General features: G+C 38.5%; 1 protein-coding gene and 1 long non-coding RNA gene across 6 annotated transcripts in view; one reads left to right on the top strand and one right to left on the bottom strand.

Annotated features, from left to right (window-relative positions):
- MYPN (myopalladin) overlaps positions 1 to 24,551 on the bottom strand; it is a 111,409-nt gene that overhangs the window by 10,424 nt on the left and 76,434 nt on the right. For all 5 annotated transcript variants that reach the window (XM_074339508.1, XM_074339510.1, XM_074339511.1 and 2 more), the window contains 9 exons: positions 19,984 to 20,571; positions 19,474 to 19,612; positions 9,000 to 9,221; positions 7,642 to 7,791; positions 6,679 to 6,761; positions 5,365 to 5,491; positions 3,972 to 4,179; positions 2,204 to 2,369; positions 758 to 891 (listed from right to left, as the gene is read on the bottom strand). In XM_074339508.1, the coding sequence (XP_074195609.1) occupies positions 758 to 891; positions 2,204 to 2,369; positions 3,972 to 4,179; positions 5,365 to 5,491; positions 6,679 to 6,761; positions 7,642 to 7,791; positions 9,000 to 9,221; positions 19,474 to 19,612; positions 19,984 to 20,571 (1,817 nt within the window). The remainder of the gene's footprint in view (positions 1 to 757; positions 892 to 2,203; positions 2,370 to 3,971; positions 4,180 to 5,364; positions 5,492 to 6,678; positions 6,762 to 7,641; positions 7,792 to 8,999; positions 9,222 to 19,473; positions 19,613 to 19,983; positions 20,572 to 24,551) is intronic.
- Positions 12,309 to 24,551, top strand: part of LOC141572938 (uncharacterized) — an 82,784-nt gene continuing 70,541 nt past the window's right edge. The window contains exon 1 of the long non-coding RNA XR_012498510.1: positions 12,309 to 12,670. This is a non-coding gene — a long non-coding RNA (uncharacterized LOC141572938). The remainder of the gene's footprint in view (positions 12,671 to 24,551) is intronic.

Raw genomic sequence — 24,551 nt, 5'->3', positions numbered from 1 at the left:
GATTAATTTGTTAAATCCTTTTGAAAATTAGAAACATGGCTCAAAGGAATGATACAGAAACCTGGGATTTTCGTCGTGGCTGTAGTCACTTAACGTCTCTGAATCTCAGTTTCTTCAGCATTTAAATGAGGGTAACAACAATTACAAAAATCTCATAAGTTTGGGAGGATCTAAGTGTAATGTTTTATAAATTACAAGTCACTACACAAATGTAATTTGATATTATTGTTATTAATTAGGACAGCTCTCTATTATTAGTCTCATTATGGGATTGAGGCAATAAATATTTGTGAGATGAATTAACAAATGAATGAGGCCAGGGAAATTTTGGTGGGAGGAGGTGTGGCTAAGGCAAATGACAAGCAGTGGGGATGGAGTTCCAGCGGGTGGCCCATGGCGTTAAGGAGAGGGCATGAAGATGCTGGATGATCAGAAGTACAAGAACACATCGCTTCTCAGCCTTTTGGCTAAGATCAAGTGCAGAAGTACAAGAACATGCAAACTCTGAAGTAACGATAATTCCTGGTATCAGAGGCTCTCTTTTGGAAGAAGTTTAAGCTCATAGTAAAATGTACAACTGCACAAAAGCACTGAGGTGACGAGGATAAAATGACTTAAAAAAAAAAAATCCATCCCTGAAGCACTAAAATTTAATCCAACCAATTCATTTATGGAAACATACTACATGCATCCTTTATAAAAGGATTTTAAAGCTGCCTATCACACACAGATGTTCAAGTGATGCCATTACACCTACCATATATATCCAACCTGGCCGTGCACGACACAATGCCAGCTTCATTCTTGGCTGACAATGTGTACCATCCAGCGTCTGATTTCTTGGCTGGCTGAATGAAGAGGCAGACATACCCTGTTGCGTCCTGGTGCATACTGGAGAAAAGAAAGAATGTATCCGTATTATATCTGGGGATAGAAATAGCCATGTCAAGTTTTGGGCTTGGGGAAACTCTTGTGACACATCCAGCAGGGCATTGCTTCCCCTTCCCCTCCCTGTCCCTAGGGGCAGGAAACAGGGATAAAGGTGGGAAGAAGTCACAAAAGAGAAATTAACCTACGTAGTGAGGCTGAGACCCGTTGTTGCCCTCCCCACGGCTCCAACTCTCATAGAGTTGTAGTCCCCACCAGGGGTATTCTCACTTCTCACAACCAAAGTCCAGAAAAATCTCAAACCAGGTTGGACAGTTCAACAAGAGCTTTATTAGGAAGCTAAGGGAAAGTAGACCAAAACGAGAGCCCAGGGACTGATGACCTGTTAGCATGGAGGGAGTATTTCACAAGGCAACAAACTAGACACGTGCAACATTTAGCTAAATACAGTTCAGGAGCAAATTAGCATGCTCTCCCGTCTGTGTTCTCTGCATCAGTAGTTCTCCACTTTGCTGCAGACTGAAATTCTGGATAATTCCATTAGAATTTCAGGCTGGGTTTAACATGTTACAATGATTTAGACTGAAGTGTTTACTCAAGAATCTTCTCTGTTCTTGCTTAAGCTTTACGAGAAAAATCCTGACCTATATATACGCCGACTTCTTAGATGCCAAAATTCTGTCAGCTACAACATCCTCAGGGACAAATTCCATTGATTGTGAAGAAATAATTCTCTGTGTGCCAGCTGCCTTTGTTTGCCCCTCATGACATAAAACCAAAATGGCAAAGAAATAAGTTTGGTTAGGGGAAATCAAGGAAGGCACCCACTTTAAGAAACTGGATCCTTAAAGTTATTTTAAAAACAATCATGTAGTGATGGATGGAGAAAGAGTATAACTGCTTTAATGTTTTGTTTTTCTTTTTCTTTTCTTTTATTTTTTTTAATTAAAGTTTATTGGGATGACAATGTTTTACATTTTATTTTATTTTAGCTTCTAACTGTGAAAGAGGATTTTTGGGTATCAATATGAGTGAAGACATGCAACAAAACATATGCAGCGTCTTCATAAATTCCTCGTACGTGTTGAAACTTAAAAGTTAAGGTTTGAAAACTGTGGGACACCCATGTCTCACAAAGGACTACTGTTCACGAACAAAGAGGAATAAATTCTTGACATGCACAATAACGTGGCCAAAACTCAAATGCATTCTGCTCAGTGAAAGAAGCCAGATTCAAAGGGCTACAGACTTATTTGGGTGACTCAACAAGCCCCACTGAGCTTGGAAGTCCCTTTGAAAATGGGTGGGGCTGTACCTGATCCTCTCTCTAGTGAAAGGAATGGTCTCATTGTCCTTCTTCCAGTAGAACACGGGCGGCGGCATGCCTATCACACGGCACTCCAGCCTCACTGGGTGGCCTTCCGGGACTCCGCTGTTCTTCAGTTTCTCCAGGATCACAGGTGCTTTCTTCACCTCTTTGGCTGAACAAGAGGAAAACCATTCTTGTTTGACTAAGAAATGCCTTGGGGTTCATGCCTCACACTCATTACAGTTCTGGAATTTAGGAGAGTGGGCACCTACGCACCTAATCTCCCCTTCAGAACACTTCTCATGCCTGTAAATGAAGAGCTCTATTAATGATCTTTTTGAGAAAAGCTCCAGAAATGATCTAAAAAGAATTGAGAAACTGTCTCTGCACATCCTATGAGAGACAACACTCAAGGATCTGGGTTGCACACAGGGGGGTGCAAGTAGTAGGTGTGGAATGTAAGGAGATTCTTTCATTGCTCAGCAGTAAATTTTGAGAAACAATATATTTTATGTACTGAATATATCCTTTTTTTCTTTTTAATAGGGGTTTATTTTGTAGAATATATATTAATTTTCCGCAACTTTTTATATTGAAGAACTTTATAGCTACAGAAAAGTTGAAAGAAGTATCCTATATTTTTAAAAAAATACAAATTATGCTTCCTAAAGAGGCTTTTTTTTTTTTTCTTTTTTCTTTTTTGGCCCGAACCAATTAAGGTAAAGATACCACATATCTCAGGGTTCTAGAGTAAATATTTTAGCAAAATAGTGGGAAAAAAGCAAAACCTGGCATTCATATTTCCTTACAGAATGAGTTTGTTCTACTCTGTTGGTAAGAAGAAATTACAAGTCAGAAAAAGAAAAAGATACAATGTGAGAAACAGCCACTAGCCTCGAGAGAGAATAGTTCAGTATATGCTGAAGCCTCTCTGATTTCCTTTAGGGGGCCACACATGGGAGAAAGCCCAGCACTAGAATTTGTACATTCTGAAATCTAATTCTGGCTGGACTACTGCTCTGAGGAGCTGGTACCACTCAGGTGACGATGACTTGTCTTTATTTTTAGGCATTAGAATGTTTTGTTTGCATCATCTTATAAGATAAAGGTTCATTTGTTTAGTTATCGACTCAACATTTGTTGATCACCTTTGTTCCAGGCAGAGTCAGACACCGGAAATATAGAGAAGAACAAGCAAGAATCTCTGACCTTAGAAGATCAAAGTCTCTTCAGGGAAGCAAAGGAGTAAACAATTACACAGAAGGCAGTAAGTGCTCTCCTTTTCTAAGTGCTATGGAAACAGAGGATGATGTGCCTAGTCGATCCACTGTGTCTTGGTGGTGACATTTGAATTAAGCCTTAGAGAATGAGGTTGTTAGGCAGAGAAGGGCATTCCAGATAGAGGAACCATTGATGCAAAGGCCTGGAAGCTTGGAGGGTGGGGTGGCGAAGAGCTTTGTATGTTCCAGGAGTGATGAACTGTAGGGCAATTGACTTGAATTTAGTAATAGTCAATTAATTAATTGGCTGATTGATTAACTATTACAATGACTCCCATTTATTGCACGCATAATATGCACAAGGTACCCTATTGTTTTCAGCTTCCTTATATGTCTTTGAAAGCAATGTATAAAATATGGCCCTTACTACAGTGAAGAAGAAACTGAGATTAGAATTTGGGACAAAGGACTAAGGAATTTTGTCAGAGGCTCTGCATATTTGGACAATAACTTTGGAGGGAGTCATATTTCAGGGTCCCAGCAGCAAACCTTACCTACTACAGTGAGCTCCAGACTAAAGGAATTCTGTCCAGTTTTGTTGGTAGCAACACACGTATAGGTCCCTGCATCACGTTGAGTGAGCGGATCAATGAGCAGAGAGTGGACTCCGGTCTCCCTGACCAGCATCTTGTGGGAGACATCGGGTAGCACAGGTTGGCCATTGAGCAGCCACGTCAGCTCTGGGGGCGGTAAGCCACTCACCTAATAAAAAATAGGACAGCTGAGGCAAATGACAGACTGACGACAGGCAGATTTATTTGGTGGCTGAATTCTTCATCCTTGTCTGGCATCAAATAAATAGTGAGAGAAAACATGGGGTGGTGACAGGGGTATCAGGACAAGAGGGATCTGGATGAATGGCCACATGAATTTAAACTGTAGAGTTTTCACCCCTATTCAGGTCATGATTGTATTCCAGATTAGAATAAATAAGAAAAAGCTAAATAGGTAGATTAAATAGGCTTGCAGTGTCAGTTTCAGAGATGATATATTGCTTACATACCTCATAAGCAAGAGGTAGCCAAGAAAAGGGGCAGACATTACACCAGTTTTCTCAAACCTCGCTGTGTATTATAATCACGTGGGGGTACATTTGAAAATCACAGTGCCCACTTACAATATTAAATCAGAATCTCTGGGATGGGGCCCAGTCGTGGGTATCTTTTAGGGTTTAGGGTGGAAGAAGTAACAATCAATCCCGAACATTATTTAGGCAGCTACTGGGAGAGCAAGAATCACTAAGAGGAGTGGACTCTATGAATGCTTAACCTCAAGCCTTTACTAATTTACACCTAATTTTCCATAACATTCAGCATCTTTGCCTGGGGCAAAAGGGGTGACGTAGTTTCTCTTAATACTGAGAGATATCCATGCTGCTCAACTGAACTTAGTTTCTAAAGTTAGAATTAGAATGTAGAATAGCTACAGGTGATGGATGTTGATTAGTATGAGAAACTAGCATCTGTTTTCATCAACTGCCTTGGTGCCATCTTTTCAGGACTATAATTTTTTTCACAGCAATTCACTCCAATGATGCAAAAATCACACTGTTGGCTTTATAGTAATAAAGACTTTCCAGGCACCATATGGAAAATGTGTGAATTATATCACCTCTTGGTTGTCGTTTACAAACACAGAGTTAACTCAATACAATACCAGTATCATTTTTATTGACATATAAAGACTTAAAAATGTCATGAAATACTTTTGTCTGGTATTAAACACTCCAAAAGAGCCTTATGGGGGGAAAAGATGATCTCTCCCCACTTCTCCTTTCCCTGGAAAAAAACAATCCACAAAACAAATATAAACCAAAGTAAGTGCATACAAACAAACAATCCCAAAACGTGAACAGATCTGGGACTAAGGACGGGTGCTAGAGTCTACCTTACAGTCCAGTCGACAGAGGCGCCCCTCATGAGCTACCATATCCCCAGGAGCCTGAAGGAAATGTGGTCGAAAAAAGCGTTCCTGTAGGGGCTCCTTGTCTCTTTCTTGCACCCGGGACCTTCCTCTATAACAACAAACATGTTCAGGCATTAAATATAGAAACCAGTTTACACACTTAACAAGGTAGGCATTTAGGCGTGATGATAGGGCCTGGAGAACAGAGTTTTTTGGAGGGGAGGTAGGGTAGAGAAAGCGGGTTGCTAGACCATTAGCAAATAATAAATAATGGTGTGGAGCAGATATAAAAAACAAAGTGGTAAGTATCTCATACACTGTAGGATTATCTCGTGGGATCTGTAATGAAATAAACAGGCTTTAGCTTCTTTCTCTTTGAAGTCATTCTGGGTTAAGTGGCTCAGCTCCTCTTGTCTTGGGTTTGACCAGTTGTTCAAAAGTTTCAAAATAAACAAATAAATCAGTATTCAAGCCAATCCTCAAATGAGAGCCAAAAGAGAAGTCCTGTTTATTACCCAGAACAAGGCAGCTGCAATCCCTGTGTCTCTGAGTAATAAAATTTAACCTGACTATAAATTATGGCAGACCATTAAAGATTATCATGAACTTAAACTGGTAAAGACTGACCAACAATAACAGCTGTTCTTGAAAAAAAAAATGGAGAAGAAGACGGTACAGTTGCAACGGTGGTGAAACACTGTATCTGAAACATGGATCACTATTTTTGTTCCCTTGGTAAGTCAAATTTAATTCATCCATGTCAGCAACTATGGAATGCTTTGCTAAGACTTTATGGCACCATAAGACTAAAGGCAAAGCCAGGCTCTTTCTTCTTGCTGGTTAGTAAAATCAGAGAGAAAGAAAGCCAAGTGCTGCATTAGAGACAATTGTTACATTGGAGATAACAAACAACAAAAATATTCAGTCTATATCTATATAATCATTAATGGTTTCTGCTTTGTTAAAGAAAAGACGGTCATGTAAAGAGCCTGATTTATATACACAGATGCTACTGATGGTTACAAATTTTGAACAATTAAAAGTGTGCTGTAGGCCAGTACTTCTCAAATTTAATGTGTTTATGAATCACCTGGAGATCTTATTAAAATATCATTCTGATTAGGTCTGGGGTGGGGCTTCGGATTCTGTATTTACAACAAGCTCCCAAATGATGCTGATGCTACAGGTGGAGGACTACACTTTAAGTAACAATTTGTAGAACCAACACCTTGGTGCTCATTGTGGTGGGTGGGTACTTGGGAGGGGCTAGAGAAGGGAGATTCTTATTATCTTTACCTGTGAGACTGACCAGCAGATGTTAGTCGACTGCGAATAGGCAAACTTTGTACCATTAAGTGGCCAGAACAGCTGATTCTCCCCTAAGAAACAGAAAATGAACAAGATTAAAATAAGAATTCCACATTTTTTCAATTTATGTACATATTTTTGGACTGAACATTATGAACCTTTTGGTTAACTACGGTATTATGAGTTTTCTTTGGGGAGGGAATAAAACTCCTTAAATTACTGTTAACATTCCAGGGGGAGGGATTTTTAAGAGTATTGTGATGACCTTCAGTTTTAAGCTGAGAAATGAACAGAGCACAAATGTGAAAAAAATTGAATTCTTGTGCTCTTAATATTATTTGCAGACACATGTAGAGATCATGGCTAAGTATTTTTAGACTTTCCTCAGTAGAGATTTTCTTCGAAACTAACATTTTAATAGGAAGAGTGGGTGAGCATATAAATTATAGTTCTATACTTCCTATTCTACTAGTAGTTGAAGATATTTATTCAGTCGTATCTTTTAGGGGAAGTTTAAGTCTTCATCTCATTTAGAAAAGGAAAGTAAAAGACTGTGGCTTTCCAACTTTTATGAGGGGAAGGAGAGGAGATTATGAGTTTGAGGGACACTCACAAACCATTGTGAACTAATTTGCTTATTCTCTGAAGGACAAAACCAACAAATCATTCTTTGATAGAATGCAAGATTTAGCCCAACAGATCTGGGGCATATACACAGCGAATAGATCCTACTAATGAACTTTGACAAAGGCTGAAGAATTGAGTGACCCATCAGTAGCTAACTGGTCTTTGAGATTGTGCTACTGTGCTGTAGTTACACACAATCACAATGCTTCTCATTCATTTTCCTCAGCAGTCCTTAGTAACTTGCACTTCTCAAGGCCTCATTCACAATGATATCAACAGCTCCTTCCTCAGAGTACAGCACAATGCTGAACCCTGCTTCTCCACCTGGGGGTTGGCAGCCATGATGGTGTAGTTGCCATCATCATCACTGGTGGTGGATTCAATGTGCAGAGAACATGTCCCATCTCCTTCTCGCCTCATTTTGCAGTGCTCATTTCTCTTTGAAATCTGCTTCCCATCTTTGAACCAGTAAACCTGAAATGAAAGATAATCAAGAATATACATTGTTCTTAACACCTTTAGAGGATAATGAAGTAGGGAGTAGGGTGAGGCAAGGGTTAATTGCCATCTCTATAAGTGACTCATCTCTTGTAAAACACTTAGAAAAAATTATAAAACATGTTAAAAACAGTATAAAATGCTCCTTCACTTCTACTTGTACAATGCTTAAGTCAAAAATTCTATGTAATTTAGGATTGAGATAAAGCTTTTGACTGTTTTGATTGTACTTTGTAATTACTTAAAAAGTCACCCTAAGAACCAAAGGGTCTTCAGAGGCAAAATAATGAAAACCAAGAGCCTAAATTTTCCCCCATTATCCCATTGCCATTATCCTATCCTATTATAGACTCAAGTCTTCTGCAGTTGCAGATCTCAGGACCTAGAATAGTTCACATTGCTTGAAAGGATAATATGGTTTATTATACCAAGTGGAATAAAACCATGATTCATTCACTAAATTTCTCATCTTGCTAAAATTTATATATATATATATATATATATTTTTTTTATTTTTTTTTTCCATGCTAAGTTCTGCATGTATCAAGGAGATCTCTCAAGATAGAGGGGAATAAAGTACTGGGTACAGCTGCCCTCTACATTTCCTGGTTACCTAACCATAGATGATAATGCCATGCTAATGTTTGTGAAAGAAGAGTGGAGAGATCTCCTGCTGCAGCCATACCGGGTGTAAATCCTTCTCTCAGCTGACTGCCAAAAAATCTGGTGACTCATAAGATTTTTCAGCAGCCAGTGATAATGATATGACATTTTCAGCATTTACCAACCTAATAGTAATGATACAAATATAGCTCACTTTGTACAACAACAGGCACACTGTGGATATTCAATAGATGTTAAATAAAAAGAAAAATATCAATTTGGTGCGTTTGATGGCTGAGAGAATCAACAGCCCAAAACAGAGGATCATGACTAAGAAGTTTGTTTTAAATTTTTAATAAAATTCTAACTTACCCATAAATCTGATTTATTTTTGGCCTGACTATTTAACAATCCTACTTCTGACTGTCTCTTTTTAGTCAAATTATCTGGGCTGTGTTAATTTTCTGGTATTGGTTTTTATTCCCTCTAGATACTTCACTAGAGTCTGATAAGACTTTCTTGAAGGTACTGTCCACAGTTCTGTGCTTTGATTGGCCAACTGCCTGGTGATTTCCCCCTACCTTTGGAACAGGTATCCCAACAATTTTGCAGGTGAATGTGACTGGAGAGCCTTCTGTGACCCGAAAGTGCTTGAGTCTTTTGTCAAAGATGGGGGCAATACACTTGCCCGTGGGGATCTCATCATGTTGGATTTCATCATCTGATTCATCAACAGGGGTACGTTCCAAGCGAAACTCTATTTCATTCATCAGTCTCTGCTCAAAGCTTGAAATTTTGTACTCCTGTCAAAATGGTAAACATGTTTCAATTTCAATTTCTATGGGTGAGGAAGAAGGTGTCTATCAGTATACATTAAAGATGCAACTTTTTAAGATTCAGATGTTAGATTTATATAATGGAACCCCAATAAACCAGGCATGTTCCATTTCCAGTTCCTCACCATGGCGCACTAAAGGAGATTTCAGGGTCTCTACTATAATCCCAAACTGCCTGAGTGAATCCTGATTCCTCACCTTGAGCATGGAGCCCCAGTAGAATCCTGTAGGGAATGGAATGAAGATGGAATGTAATTTCCACAACTACTATTAATGTCCATTTCAATATGTAGAACTGCCTATACGGTATTTTGGCAAAGCTATTCTGAACTGCATTCTGATGTGTGCCTGCATCACCAACTTCTTATCTCCACTGGACATTCCCATCTGCATACTTGAGGAAAACCTGTCTTGAATAAATCTCCCCTGACTCCACATCCACCTTCATTGCATCTCTCTGCTCCCTTCACACACCAAAAAAATATTTGAAACAATTTTCTATTGTTACAGGATCATTTTCTTGTCACCTATTTTCTTGCTAACCTACTCTAGTTAGGCTTGTGTTCTCTGTTTCACTGACATTACTATTGTCAGCATCTTCAAATTTGCCAAATCCAGTTGTTACTTATCTGTTCTTACCTTACCTGACTTCTAAGCAGCATTAGACACAGATGGATACTTTCTCCTTTTTGAAACATTTTCTTCTGTTGGTTTTCATGACACCATACTAGTTTTCCTTCTCTTTGTCTAGCTGCATCTTATCAGTCTCCTTTGCTAGCTCCTAACCCTAGGTAGGTGATCTCATCCAGTCTCACAGCTTCAGATACCTTCTGTATGCTGATGGCTTCAAATCCATGTTTCTGAACCTGGCCTTTCTCCACAATTCATCTACTCGATGATCTACTTTACATCATGGCTTGGGTTCCCAATGGGCATTTCAAACTTAGCATGGTCCAAACAATGCCCACTTGATTTCTGTTGCCCTGAGATTCTCCTAGCCTGCTCTTCCCCATCTCAGGAAATGGCACCACTATTCATCATCCACTTGGTCGAGTGGTTAAGCCAGGGTTTCCTCACACTATCTATGGTGAATCCTGGGTTTGTAAAAATTTCCAACCTCTACTTTTGTAAAATAAAGTAAGCATGAATTACTAGAAAAGTGAAAATTTAAAAGCACGTAAAATTATTATATTCAGCAGACATAAAATGTGTCAAATTGCTATAAAAGTTATATAAAAATGGTTATTTTCAATTTCTGTACTTATCTCAATTTGGAGAGGAGATAGTTTGCACACTGCCACAGGTCCTCAGACCACACTTTAAGTGTACCAAGTTAAACCCTAAATTTAGGACTTATCCTGAATTCCTCTCACTCCTTCTCCCTGCCATAGTCTATCAAGCTTAAATGTCACCTCTTCAAAGCAGCCTTCCCAGCCCACTTCATCTAAAGTAATTCCCTATTCTAATTCTCTACATAGTACTGGTTGCTATCTAGTATTTTTCTTGTTTGTTTGTTATTGATTGAATGATTTAAGATCTCTAAGTATTAGAAAGTTAGTTCCTCAAGAACAGAGATCTTGTTTATCTTGCTTCCTATCTTGTATCAACAGCACCTGGAATAGTGAATGCCCGCCTCATGGCAGGTGCCCAATGAGTATCTGAAAAATGAGTGAATACATGAAAGATATGGGGGCAATCACTTGTTCCAACACTACAGCGTCTTTGAGGAATCTGGAGCGTGTTGGGATGAGCGTGAGACCTTTGGTTAAATTTGTGACTCTAGTTAACCATAATTTTATAATTTAGGTGGGCTTCATGGAGATGGCACTAGGATCAAATGGCATTTGGAAGCACATGGCTGATATGCATCTGCTCCTAGCCATAGGCAGAGTAATTGAGTTTAGGACTTGTGTTCTGAAGCTATTAAATCACATTACTCATGCCCTCTAGTTATTGTTTTATACATATTATCACTTGAATTTGTGTAGAATTAGAACTTAGGAAACACAGAAACCAAATGTTTCTTGATTTAAAATTCTTGGAACCAATTTTAAATTTGCCCTTCTCGGCCACTCTCAGCGTAGGTAAGCAAAACAAATCCACAACTCTTTCAGGTAGAAAAAAATGATTAATCTCCAGGTAAGCTTATAATTTTTAACCAGATAATTCAAATCAATTAAACTAAACAATTGTTCACTTCTACTAATTTGAAACCTAATTTAGTTTAAAAGTATTGAGACTATTTTCTACATTATAGAACTTTTTAAAAAGCTAATAATTAAAGCTTCCAACTATCCACCTACGAGGTTGAAGTTTATGAAACTGCCACTCTTGTAGGTCAAAATGGTAGAATATCAGAAATTTCATATGATTCAACCTAATACTTCACAATGACTATCTTTTCCATAAATACATTAAATGATCCCACAAATTTGAAGCATTTCCTACTCTTGCCAGTTTAAAATCACATGAGCAATATATTTTTCTTCTTTGTTGAATTGCATTCATGTTTCTAAGGTAATATTATTTTTCCTTTTAACAAATTTATTTTCTGGGATACTTAGGAGTAAAACCAGTGCATTATTTTATTCTCTTACCATGTGAGGTGGGTGCTGAATAGTAGCTTTATTATTTTAAAAATTACATTCAAAAGGAATATCTCACATAATCCTGAAACTTCACACCCAGATCCCGGAGTTCAGGAAGCCCCAAATTTTTTTGTGAGAGTGGCAGTAAGTCTTGGCCTTCTATGGCTTCTTGTTTCATTTAAGTCCCCAGACTCCAAATCCATTCCATATCACCTCTGGCTGAGGCAGGATAGGTAGCCTAGGAAATGGACAACCCCCTCTACCATAGAGCATGAGATGCCTCACTGGTTACACAAGTAATAAGTAACTGTATCCAGTACCTGCAGCTGGAGAAAAACAAGAACCAGTTTCACCCATCAAGTTTTAATCCCTATGGCCTGGAACCTGATCTTTAGCTAATTTTAATGTCATTTGCATTGCAGTTACTCTAACTCCCATCATGCATCTGACGCCATGACCGTTCCGGAGGAACCAAATAAGGAAGAAAACTCAGAAAAGGTCGGGTCCCGCCTAGGGGGAGGAAACAAATCAACCACATCAATGGAAAGTCACCAATTCCCGCCCCCAGAGGGATAAAATCCTCTGATCATGACTTCCTCCTGGAGACTTGTTCTCGGAGTTTGCTGGCATTTCCGCTTTCCTGCTTCAGTCTCGCCCTTGAATTCGTTCTTGCACTAAGTCAAGAACCCTGACACTGCTGCTCCAGGTTGAGTCCTCTCGTGGACAATCCTGTGAGCCTCTGGTGACATAGTCACTATTTTAATGGAATCCTTGTTCCAAGCAAAAGAACCTTCTCTCAAGCTTCTACTGCCTGACCAGTGAGGGCAGGTAAGTTCCCTAATCACATTGTCAGGGTTATACAGGGAAATGAATTCCTGAAATCCTATTTTGAGAGAATGAACTAAATTTTCCACAGAAGTGTTATTGTACATGGTGGTAAATTATGATTCTACCAGAACACAATGGGTGATATATGTGGCTTATGTGTCTGCCTGAGAATATAAATACCACATTGTCTCCGTGTATTCCAAACAACGAATTTAGGAACTTGATTTTATCATGTTGGTGCCTGATTTTACAGAATTTTAAGTGTTTGAATGGATTCCACCCAAGGAACTATAGAAGCAATATGATGAAAATATGCACATTTTGTTTTACTGTAAACATACAGATATTGGTTTTATATTTATTATTTTACCAGTAATACAAATTGGGAGGTGATCAAAACAGAACACACTCAAAATGAGTTATCTAAAAAGTACTATTTGTAACTATGTACTGAGCATATAGTTGTAAACAGATTTTAACTAGGAGTTGCTACTGAAGCACCAAGACGGGCTAAATGTCAGAAAACAAGTGAGTTGGGGCACAAACTATTCTCTAGAAATTTATAGCAGGTGTTTAAAGATGGATTAGATGATTTAAAGTCTTCACCTCCGTCAGAGATACACAAGAGTCTGGAGGGAGAAGATCCAGTGAGAGGACTTTGGAGAGAGGCATTAATGTCTGTGCGTCACCTACCTCCACCTCTAGCCCCAGGGTACCTGCCTTTTGCCTCAAGTCAGCGAGGAAGATTAAATGGGCCCATTTAGAGAGCTTGCTGTGTTCTTACAGTGGGTTGGTATCTGACTCCTGTCTAAGAAATCTAGAGTAAGGAACGAGGCGGCTTTTTGTTGGTGGGCAAGCTGAGGGCAGCTTTGAGGGGCCTGCACTCCTGCACTGTGTGAGGGCAAAGGGTCTGTGATGGTTCTCATCACGCATACGTGGGCCACAAACAATGCAAAACCAGTGTGGAGTCAGTCAGCTGTTGTCCCTTCACGGTTGGGAAAGGAAGGAGTCAGGAACAGCAGATAGAAAAAGTGGGGGAGGAGAGAGCAAAAAAGAGAGAAGCTGGCCACACTTCCCTTCCTGGCTCTTTAGGTTTGTAGCTTGTGGGGTGTGGGGTGGGGATGGGGGTGTTTGTGTGTGGGGTTTAAATTTTGAACAAGGATTGGAGTTGGTTGCAAGGACTGGAAATTTTGTATTGTTGGATCAAGATTGTATTTTGCAAAAAAGTAACCATAGAACCTTATATGAACTAAAGTGGTCAAAATGGTTTTGAAATTGTCTCACATTTGAGATCGCTAGCAGCAGAAGCAGAAGAAGAATTAGCCCCATTAGATAAACTTAAAGGAACAATGGGAGGGAAAAAATTAAATTTGTTTTTAGATGTTCCTGTTTAATGTACCAGTTATATGATATAATGTATAACTTGCAGATGGGCAACTAAATAAGAATACTATAGGTCAAGGAGTTTCCATGAAAGATTTCATAAAATATTTGGGAAGCCAAACCTCAGGAACAAGGAAACCATACAACTGGGTGGCAGGGGTATGTGGCTTGTTACCAAAGCACTGAATCTTTACATCAGAGATGTTAACAAAGATTCACAGCACCCCAAACCAGGAGTTCACATTTGTTCTTTTGTTTTTTTTGAGGTTGTTTGCTTTTTTTTTTTTCCTTGTACTGCTTTTGCAACTAAGAGCTGGTCATCCCAAGGGTAACTACCCCATTACACATAAATCAAGGTTGTCGTTCCAAGTTATGAATGATGGGACTCAGATTTTGTAAGGAAATTTGCAAACACAAATAATATGGTTAAGTTAAATTTAAAGGTGCTTTGTGCACTATTCTACACAAAGGTTGCACTACTGATCCACTGGTGGTGGATGGGCACTTTGAATTTCCAGGACTGGATTTATGTTGTGTTCTCCATTTTCCCTTGCCTGGTCCCCTTTGTGAGTAAAAGCAGGAGTTTCTGGATCAGCTGATTGTAGGTAATGTCTGTGCTCAAAAGAGAGAATTGTTTTCCTGTGTAAATCTGTCGTGTATACCAGTCAAATCCATATTATGTGACCATCCTTTCCAGGCTTATGTTAGAGTCCTTAAGTGAAAATGAATTTCATAGAATTTCAGTTGCTCTATTAAAAGAAAACAAAAAGCTTAAAAATAATTTCTGAAGAATATGCCACTTGAAAAATCTAATTAATTTTTTCTTTAAAAATAATCCTCTTAAGAGGCTGATAATTTGACAACTTGAAACATTTGATTTTTTTAACACATCTGCAGAAATTTTCTTCAAATTGGCAGAGTGGTGGAGAGTGCTTTCCTTTCTCCACTGTGGTGGAGAGAACCACAGTGTAATGACACATCCCAATCAGATAGGGCATTGCCAAGGCGTGGGACATCACCTGACACTCACTGCCCTGAGCTCACCACTGGCTTCCTCTATTCTGGGTTCCGAGTCTGGGCTTCAGGGGCAAATAATCAGAGAGGATCAAGCCAGCTGGAGGAGCCTGCTCAAAGGGTTCCCAACCAACTCTGTATAATGTTCACTAAGGAAAGTCTTACGTGTTAAAGAAAGTATTCTCCTTTGTCCCAGGGAGAGCCATAGAATTGCCACTGGATAAAAGATTCTTAGATAAACTTAGAGGTTAACATATATAGAGGATTTTTTTTTTTACTATTTATCTAATGATTACAAGCTACCTCCAATAGAGATAACCAGGCTTCATCACCTACTTCCTGTCCTTGCTGCCAAATTCTTAGTAAGCACCTACTATGTGGTAATATTGTGATAGGCACTGGGGATACCACATTCTGTAAAACATAGACTTCAAGGAGGTTGCATAAAAATACTTTAAATTCAAAAGTTTTCCTTAAGATTAAGTAATTACTAAAAGCTGCACAGATTTATTATAGTATACGTAAATGTTTGGTTAACACCAGTTTTGCTTAATTTCAGTGTTTTGTTTTTTTTTGCTGTGTGTAATTTCAGTGTGTTTTGAAAAGTTTTCATTTTTTTAATCAATTGATTAAAATTGCTATCATAGTGGGTAGTATCCACAATCAGGTATAATCAGAGTCTATATAGTCCGATGGGTTATTTTCTATACATATGCAACAAATCCAAAATTTTCTACTTGGACAAGAGTTTCATTATCCTATCTGAAACTAATATAAATCCCATTGTTGTATGTTAATTCAGCAAATATTCACTGAGTACCAACTCTGTGCCAGACATAACAGGGGTGCAGCAATGAACAAGACACCCCAATCCCAGCTCCCAGAGAGCTTGTGATTGGTGATTCCTGGATGGGCCCATGGCAGAGACATGAGAACACTTCTCTGCCCCAGCATCCAGGGTCCTACAGTGCTCCAGGTAGGCAACCTAAGGCCAGTGGCTATGTGGAATTCTTATTAGAAAAGGATAGGATGGCAAGCCTATTTGCTCACAAAAGAGGATTTTGTAAAGAATTCATAGTAACAGATGAAAGAGGTCAGATTTAAATAGAGGAAATGATTAAGCATCTGAGAGAAGAAAGAAGTTAGAAGAACAAAAGGTAGAGCAAGAATTAGGTACTTATTCTTTTTTCCTCTGTCATACAGGCCAGTATCTAGGAACTGCAGTTTTAAAGAAGCACGGATTTTTAAAGGGAGGAAGGAGCAGACTAAAGAAATGGGAAGGTTTCGAGAGAAATGAGGTCAAGGAGGACAGCTGAAATAATACATTAAGAGTGTGTGTGTGTGTGTGTGTGTGTGTGTGTGTGTGTAGATTTAGAAATTAGCAACCCATAAATATTCACTGGGTGGAGAGCATCGTGCTAAGTCATTTGTGAATTAGAATATTAGTCATGAAGCCTCCATTACATTTTGTGATCCTGGGTTCCTTGGACTCTCAGAATTCACCTTGCTAACCTAAACCATTTAAGTTTTATTGATGTCCAGTGAGGATCTACTACAGGTGAATGATATCCTTCAAAATAAATGATACAGCCTAAAATCTTGAAACTGGGCACCTCTCTCTTGGCTTACCCTCAACCCAAAGAAACTTAGTTGTCAGTTTAGAAAGCTAAATATTTTAATAAATATGAACATTTGATGACACCTTTGCATCGCACAAAGCTCTAAGAACCAACAAGCAAATGTTAATTGCTAATTAGAAATATCATTTAAAATGAATTAGAGGATAAATACTGGAATATTATAACAGAAATAAAAATGATACATATATCAAAGGAAACCCATTTTCTAAAAAATATTTTAGAAGTTTGAGTTCTGAGGAGGAAATTGTTTATAGCCAATAATATTCATTGTTCAAAGACTTCTGATTTCTTTTCATGCTCAGTATAATGAATGTGGTAATGCTAGACCACACAAATGTTCCAAGAGAGTTACTATCGAGTTTCCCCGAAAATAAGACCTAGCTGGACAATCAGCTCTAATATATTATATAAGACCCGATCTTATATTAGTATAATATTATATTATATTATATTAATATATTAGTATAATCTTATATTAATTTTTGCTACAAAAGACGCATTAGAGCTGATTGTATGGCTAGGTCTTATTTTCGGAGAGACACGGTATTCTTCATTTATTTAGGAATAAAATAGGGCAAGAGAGTCCAGCTTTCTGGATCTAAAAGTTTTTAAAGCAACCCCCCCCCCCCAAACAAATGCATACTCTTCAGGAGAAATCACTTGCTTCTCCCTCGTATGGATAGGCTAATATAAGAGTCAGAAAACAAATCATTTTGACTCCTGCATCCCCAGATTGCAGGTACAGATGGCTATCAATACACAAGCGTTTCTTATGATGGTTCTCCACTTTTCTAAGCAAATTTTCTCCTTAACTTCATTAATGGGCCACCATACATTTTAGACAGTTCCTCATGACATTTGCACTATCATTTCCCAGAGCGGCAATGAACAAAACAATATTACAACACGGTCATCACTTTATTTCTCAAAACTTCCTCAGAATAAGCATTTACCAATTTAATGCAAGCATTCTACCTCAGACGGCTCCTTAGTTTCCTGAATTGCACTTACACGTATGCGGCTTGGCTTTCATTATCCAAAGCACAGAGTGCAGTCTAAGACCAATTCTGTAACTAATCTACCATAATAATTATCAGAAGAATACTGATTCGTGTCACAGATATTCAGAAAGAGAAGACTGAGATGTTTTTGAGACTACACTGAGTCCCTGCTATTAACCCTGAAGTTAATTCATGGTGGAGGTTTAATAAAGAGTTCTACTGGGTTTTTGGCACTCAACTAATGGAAGTTCATGTTTACACGTACTCATATTTCAGGCAATTAAGAGAAAAATGCTACTTTCTCCTGAGTTGGACAATGGACTAGCATGGACCTACTTATAGACTAACTGTAAAAATAAAATCAAACAGCTCCTGTGCTCATCTGATATCATTTTTACAGTGTTCTAATTGCTCCCTCTCAGAGTTATAAAAAGACATGGGCTGATACCTCTGATTTCAATGATACTTAGAAGGATTAAGAACCACAAATGGAAGACAGTGTTATAAGAAAACAAATTTGCATTAGACAGCAACATTTATGAGGCGTGAAGGTAATTGTTGTCATAAAACTGAAAAAGGCTGCAGAGTTTCAGGGAACATGTGAAAGTGTCCTGGAGACCAAGGCTCTAGGTCTAGTTCCACCACTAACAGTTAGACAACCATGCCTCAGTTTCTCTATCAAGAGGGTGGGAGAGAAGAATAACTGCCTTGGTATTTAACTCCCCGAAATATGTGTAATTTGGTGAAATAATAATGAGATGTATACTCAGTTACGACAAGCTTGAATATTCTGCTTCAATTCAATAATTTAAAGTCAATTTTAAAAAGGTTTATGTAGCACATTTTCAAAAGAATCCACTCAGTAAACACTGTCCAACATATAACACGATTGTAAAATACTATATGTACATGGTTCTACTCGAAATAAGAGACAAACACTAAGGAAAACAGCGTATGGTCAGGGGGATCTGGAGCCTTATTTCCAACACTTAAGTCACAAATTCCACAATATTTGGAATATATTTTTAACTGAAATTTTATGTTCTATTTCAAAATAGATTATATCAGTTCCCACCTTGGGAAATCAAGAATTAGATTATTAAAATGTAAACCTGCATTAAGAAAAAAACACCTTATGAAATACAAAAATAAATGACTCAAATAAGAAAATACTCAGTCTATCTCTCTTTTATTTGATGTTTACTTATGGCTTTCCTCTTTCTCTTTCAGTGTAAACACTGACTAGTAAGCAAGAATTTGTATAGGTCGATCCATAGGATATTGCATAACAGCTATTTCACATGCTTCGGTCTAATGTAAAGATTGAGAGGAAATGGTGAGCAGACCTCCAGGCCCACTAGATTGAAGGAGCCAGATGAAGGACAGCTTGGAACCCAGTTCCTTAAAGTCTAGGTTACCTCAAGGGAAATATCTCAAAGCTGTGATAGGGTTTGCCGATACTGAGCTGAGGATTGCTGGAATGGACAACAGACTATGTTGCTCTCTCCTTCTTTAACATATTCTGTTCTAGGTAAACACATGTAGACACGTAAACTGAGTTAACTTCTTGGGTAATCAAGAACTTAAAATCCATGTGGACGAGTTTCCTGCGTGACCGTTGGTTAATCTGTGCTCTGACCTCCAAGACTGAAGGTCAACCTCAGTGAAGTCAAATGAGCTGAGCATCCAAAGAAGGACTGAATTAAGCAAAATTATATTCCTTACAATGAAATTCCAATAAACCATCTGGAACCAACAATCTTACCTGCTGGTTTGATCTGACATCACTGAAATTCATTTTTTTCCCCAAGTCTAGAATCACTGCATTCTTAGTTTCACGAATGTAATCATCATTCATGGGCTGGGGACACTTTGTATTTTTCTTCATTAGTCCCTGGGATGGCCTGTAAAATAAATTCATACTGACACAGCCATGAAAAGTACAGGCCAAGGTACAGCATCCTAGAAATCAGAGTGTTTGAAATGGCGAACAGACACCAGGGGTCCTCGGGCACTTATGGAGGGCATTTTGTTCGCAAAAGTTGAGCACTGCACAGATAAGCAGTGTCAGTAGAGGTGGTTTCAGTATTTAAGTTACTAAAAACTAAAGTAATCATGCCCTTTATCCTAAGGTGTTCGATACCCATTTTGTGTCTAAGAGCTAGGATTATTTAGGAATCCACTAAATAAGGGTCCTGTCCCAGAGCAAGTATTTTATGCATGTGTCCCTTCTTAACTGACATCTTTTACATTAAGAAACTTTAGTGACACTTACGTGGATGGCGCACTTCTAGGCAGCCCCATGGCATTGGTGGGTGGGATGGCAGGGAGAGAAGGCAGGACAGAGCTGAGGAAAGCCACAGGGTTTTGAATCCGGCTGGTGGGAGAGACGGGAGCTGGGGACACACAGCGAGGCTGAAACTGGTTTCCGCCGGAGATGGAAAACGTGAGCGGCGGTTGTGCTGGCTCCACTGAACTTGGAGCAGGTAGCTCGTTTTGGACGGAACCTCCTAGAGATTTGGTTTGCATGGAGGGGTGAGAAACTAGCAGGCTTTCTTTGCTCGCTGTCCTCTGAATGGCTTGAGGAGTGCTGCTGAGGGTGAACACGGGAGAGCTGGAAGGGGACACGGCGGCCGCGGTGGTGTTGGTGGAGGGGAAGAAATGCTTTGGCCGGGCCAAGCTGAACGTCTGGGGTGAAGGGGCCTTCACAGCTTTGCTGGACGTTGTCACTGCGGGGGGAGCAGTGGAGTTCAAAACACTCATGTTGAAAGGAAACTCCTTAGGAGATGAAGGAGATGGGTTTTGCAACTGCTGTTGTTCCAGTAAGACTTGGTTGTGAAGCTGCTGTAGCTGACTGGAGTCACTGCACACAAAACAAGAACGAGGAGAGAGAAGGAAAATGGTCACCATCGGCCTCACCCTTTAGAAAATGTCCAGAAAGGCTGTTTATTATAACTTTATGCTGATTAAGAACACACAACCAGAGTTGCCAGAAATCAGCTCATCAATTCCTTGGGAGTTGTTTGTCTCCTTTCTAAGTTTGTTGTCAGCGAGAAGGCAAAAAGCCACTGTGATGCGTAACTCTAAGAGGCATCATTCGCATCATAGGATTTGTGTTGTGACCCTGGACTTGTGCAATGTAGCAGCCTGATTTCAATGTTTATAATTTAGAAAAAAGAAATACGAACAATGGTCTTCTAGGACGTGCTCAAAGTTCTCAGATGAGCAGACAATATCTCAGCTTCGGGACAGAAGGCACCGGGTGACACCCTGATGTGAGTTACTGAACGGGGCTGAGTTCTCCAAGCCAATGTGCTGTATTCTTCACTCTGGCTTGTTTTAGAGCAAATCTTAACAAAGCAGCTGGATGTGTCTTGGTGTTTCTCATCCTCCCCTGAGAATGAGAAAGCTTTATAGATAAGGTGGCCATATGTCCCAATTCATCCTAGTCTGTCCTGGCTTATTCCTGTTTTCCTGGCATATGTATTACTAGTGCTCTTTCACTCTAAATAAATGTCATGGTTTGAATGATAAATCATATGCTCCCCTAGTTAGACTTCTCTTGTTTCTCAAAGGAAAAAGGAGATCAAACTGGGAGGAGTATCTCCATTTCTAGGGACCTGAGTCACAGAAGCATTACATGATTTGCCTGAAGTCCCACAGTCGATTTAATTTCTCCTAGTAAACCAGTTATTTTTTAAGAATAAAAATGTCTAAAAATCATATATATGCACAAAGTTGTCAGGGCTGTCAGACCTTGTCGTTAAGGAAAATCTCTTCTCGAATGAGGAACCATAGGAAGATCCATAAGAACCATGGGTGGCCTCGGCCACCATGCTTTTATGTTCCTCAGAAATAAAACATAGAAGGTGATCTGTTGAATGTGACATCTATGAAACATAGAAGGTTTTGTATTTGTCTACTGTCAGGAAAGTCAACACCAACAGCAATAATGTTGAACCTGAAGGTTCTCCAAACCTTGATTTTTCTTAATTCTTGGAGTTTAAGACCTCTTCTCGTCCCTTCATTAACAGTTCTGATACACAATATGTGGAAAAGTAACTTCTCAAAATAGAGACCCACCTCCACTTTTATTACTGCTGTCAGATGCTATATACTGTGCAATCCTTTGTTCATCTATGAAAACTCTTGTCTAGAATTAAACTAAAAATTCAGGAATACTACCCACAGCAATTTTCTTCTCCTCTTCCTCCTTTATAGAAATGAGTGTTTAAGCTGAGAGAATAAAGTAATATAATTAAAAATTAATTAAACCCTTTCATTTCATCATAGATGAAAGATTCAGCAATTAAGAGAAGAAAACATATTTTGTTAGATTATCCTTAGAAAAATATATACAATTAACATTGTTTCTGCTGGTGTTGACTTTCCCAAAGGCATGAAAATACAAAAGCTTTAAATTTGTAGTGGACCTTATGCTCGGCAGTTCATATTCTGTGACTGCTATGGCTTAAGGATAATGGTGTGTAGTTCTCAGGATGTGTTTGTTTGTAGTCTGAATAAATTTTAATCTGATGACATTGCATAAATATTTTATTATGGTTATGGAAGTAGAAAAAGTAGTATATGAAAGGTAAGTAATCTCAGAAAGATAAGGATGATAAAAAGGGGCCCGGAAGTTATTTGGTATTGATTGATTCTTATTTTCCTTTAGTTCCCACTGAATGAAAACTAAGAACCATTTTTTTTTTTTACTTTAAGATTCAAATGGCATGTTAGTCCTTATCATTTAATGCAGTATATTGGATTACTTAAACACAATACATGAGATTCAGTGTCACATTGTTTTGATTGTCTAAGATTCTGGAAGAATTTATTTGAGTATAATGTCTCTTTTTGTTTGAACAGTTGTATTTTTTTTATTTTATTAAACTCTATCTTGTTTCAGAAGGGATTTAAAACAGCTGTTTGGATTCTCTTATTCATTAAATCAAGGCAAGGTGTCAATTCCATTATTTAATGAACTTTTATAGAATTTTTTATGTCTGTTTTACTAAGTACTGTCGTAGATAAAATACTCCTGAGATAGTATGAGCTATTCAGGGCTCAAAAATCTTACTATATATACATATAACACAAATAACCAGTAGTTATTTACAGATAACATATGGAACTTACTCTTTAATAATGAAGATACAAACTTAATCCAAGAACAAAAGAAAGGAAGATTAATTACTAAGCATACCAGTTCTAAAATCATGAATAACCCCTCTAATTCAAAGTAACAGTCTGTCATAAATTGCTATAAACTCAGTTATTCATTTCTTCTTGCTATAAGGATTTCTAAAATCAGGTTTATACCCAAGCTTTCTTTCTGCAGATTTATCAGCTCTCTCAGGTTACCAAAAATACCTCCTCTTTTGCCACAACTTAAGCATTATGCTCAAGAATATAGGCTCTGTGGACTCACAGACTTAGGTCCTAAATTATTTGTGTGGCTTCGGGTAGTTTCTAGACATTTTTGACCCCAATTTCCTCTTAAGTAAAATAGAAGTAATTAATATTTCTTCATGTTGTTATGAATATTGATAAATAAATTGCCAAAAACATCTAAGTGGTCAGTCAATTGTAGCTATTATATTTTTTAGTTTCTGAACTACAAATGTCAATTTCAAGATTTGTAAGAATGAAAATCAGCTTCAGAATTATAAGAATGCTTCTTGTGGTCTCTGGAATACAAAATAATTTCTTAAGGATTTTGAATTGTCAAGAAGAAATGTCAATAACAAACATAAAACGAACTTGGGATACTGTATCAAGTACTTTTGAAAACAATTTTGGCAATAACAATTTCAAGCAGTGTGTGCTGGAGCCGCTCTGGATGGCTCTGGGGAGCAGACTGTGCACGTCTCACCCTATTCCCAGTTTAATGACCTTTCTTCAGTAGTTTGGAATCAGCCATGGTGGGAGGAAATTTGCAAATGCTACAGATCAGCGCTTCCCCACCTCTGGCCATTGTTAAATCATTTGCCAGCACATCACTGATTAGGAGAACTAATTCTTAGTAAATATGTCTGTGTGATCAGCTTTTAGCTGTGATTTTAGCAGTGGTTACCGTGCTGGCTGCACATTAGACTCACTTGGACAGCATAAAAGACAAACAAACCTCACTGATTCAGGCATCACTGCCCAGAGAGAGTCAATTGTCCTGGGAAAGGATCCAGGCATAGTTACTATTATCTTTTAAAATGTAGGTCAGTTGTTCTTAAACTTTCGTGAGCCTAAGAATTCTCTAGAGGCTCTTGCTAAAACACAGATTTTTGAGCCCCAGCCCCAGAGCTTCTGATTCAGTAGGTCTGGAGTGGGGCCTGAGACTCTGCATTTTATCAAGCTCTCAGGTGAAACCAATGCTGTAAGTAGCAAGGCTCTAGGTGATTCTTGCATGCATCCAGGATAGAGAACCACTGCTTGTCCCCAAAGTATAGGCTTTCCCAGTATGTTCTGATTGTTGTCTGACATATTGCTCACTTTAAATGTTAATTACTGTTTTTTTCTGGATGTGGAGGGCTGTGTGAGGGATTAGGGTGGGCTGATAAAGGTTGTAACTCAGGTTGTCCAACTCTAGACTTATAGTTTCCAACCTGGCTACACATTAAAATAATCTGTGGAGAAGGTCTGGTTCAATTGGGACGGAAGGCATAAATATTTTTTAAAAGTTCCACATTTTATTCTAGAATGTAGTCAGGATGAAGAATCACTGACCTAGACAGCTTGATATTCAAGTGGTAAATTCAAAGTCTGAATTATCTTGGCTTTGATGATAACAGTGTTTAAAAATGACAGCTTCCCTTTCTGTTGCAGTTTTAAGATCTATAAGAATTA

The sequence above is a fragment of the Rhinolophus sinicus genome, linkage group LG07 (assembly GCF_036562045.2).
Source record: "Rhinolophus sinicus isolate RSC01 linkage group LG07, ASM3656204v1, whole genome shotgun sequence".
Lineage (NCBI taxonomy): Eukaryota > Metazoa > Chordata > Mammalia > Chiroptera > Rhinolophidae > Rhinolophus > Rhinolophus sinicus.
This window is presented reverse-complemented; position numbering and strand designations above follow the sequence as displayed.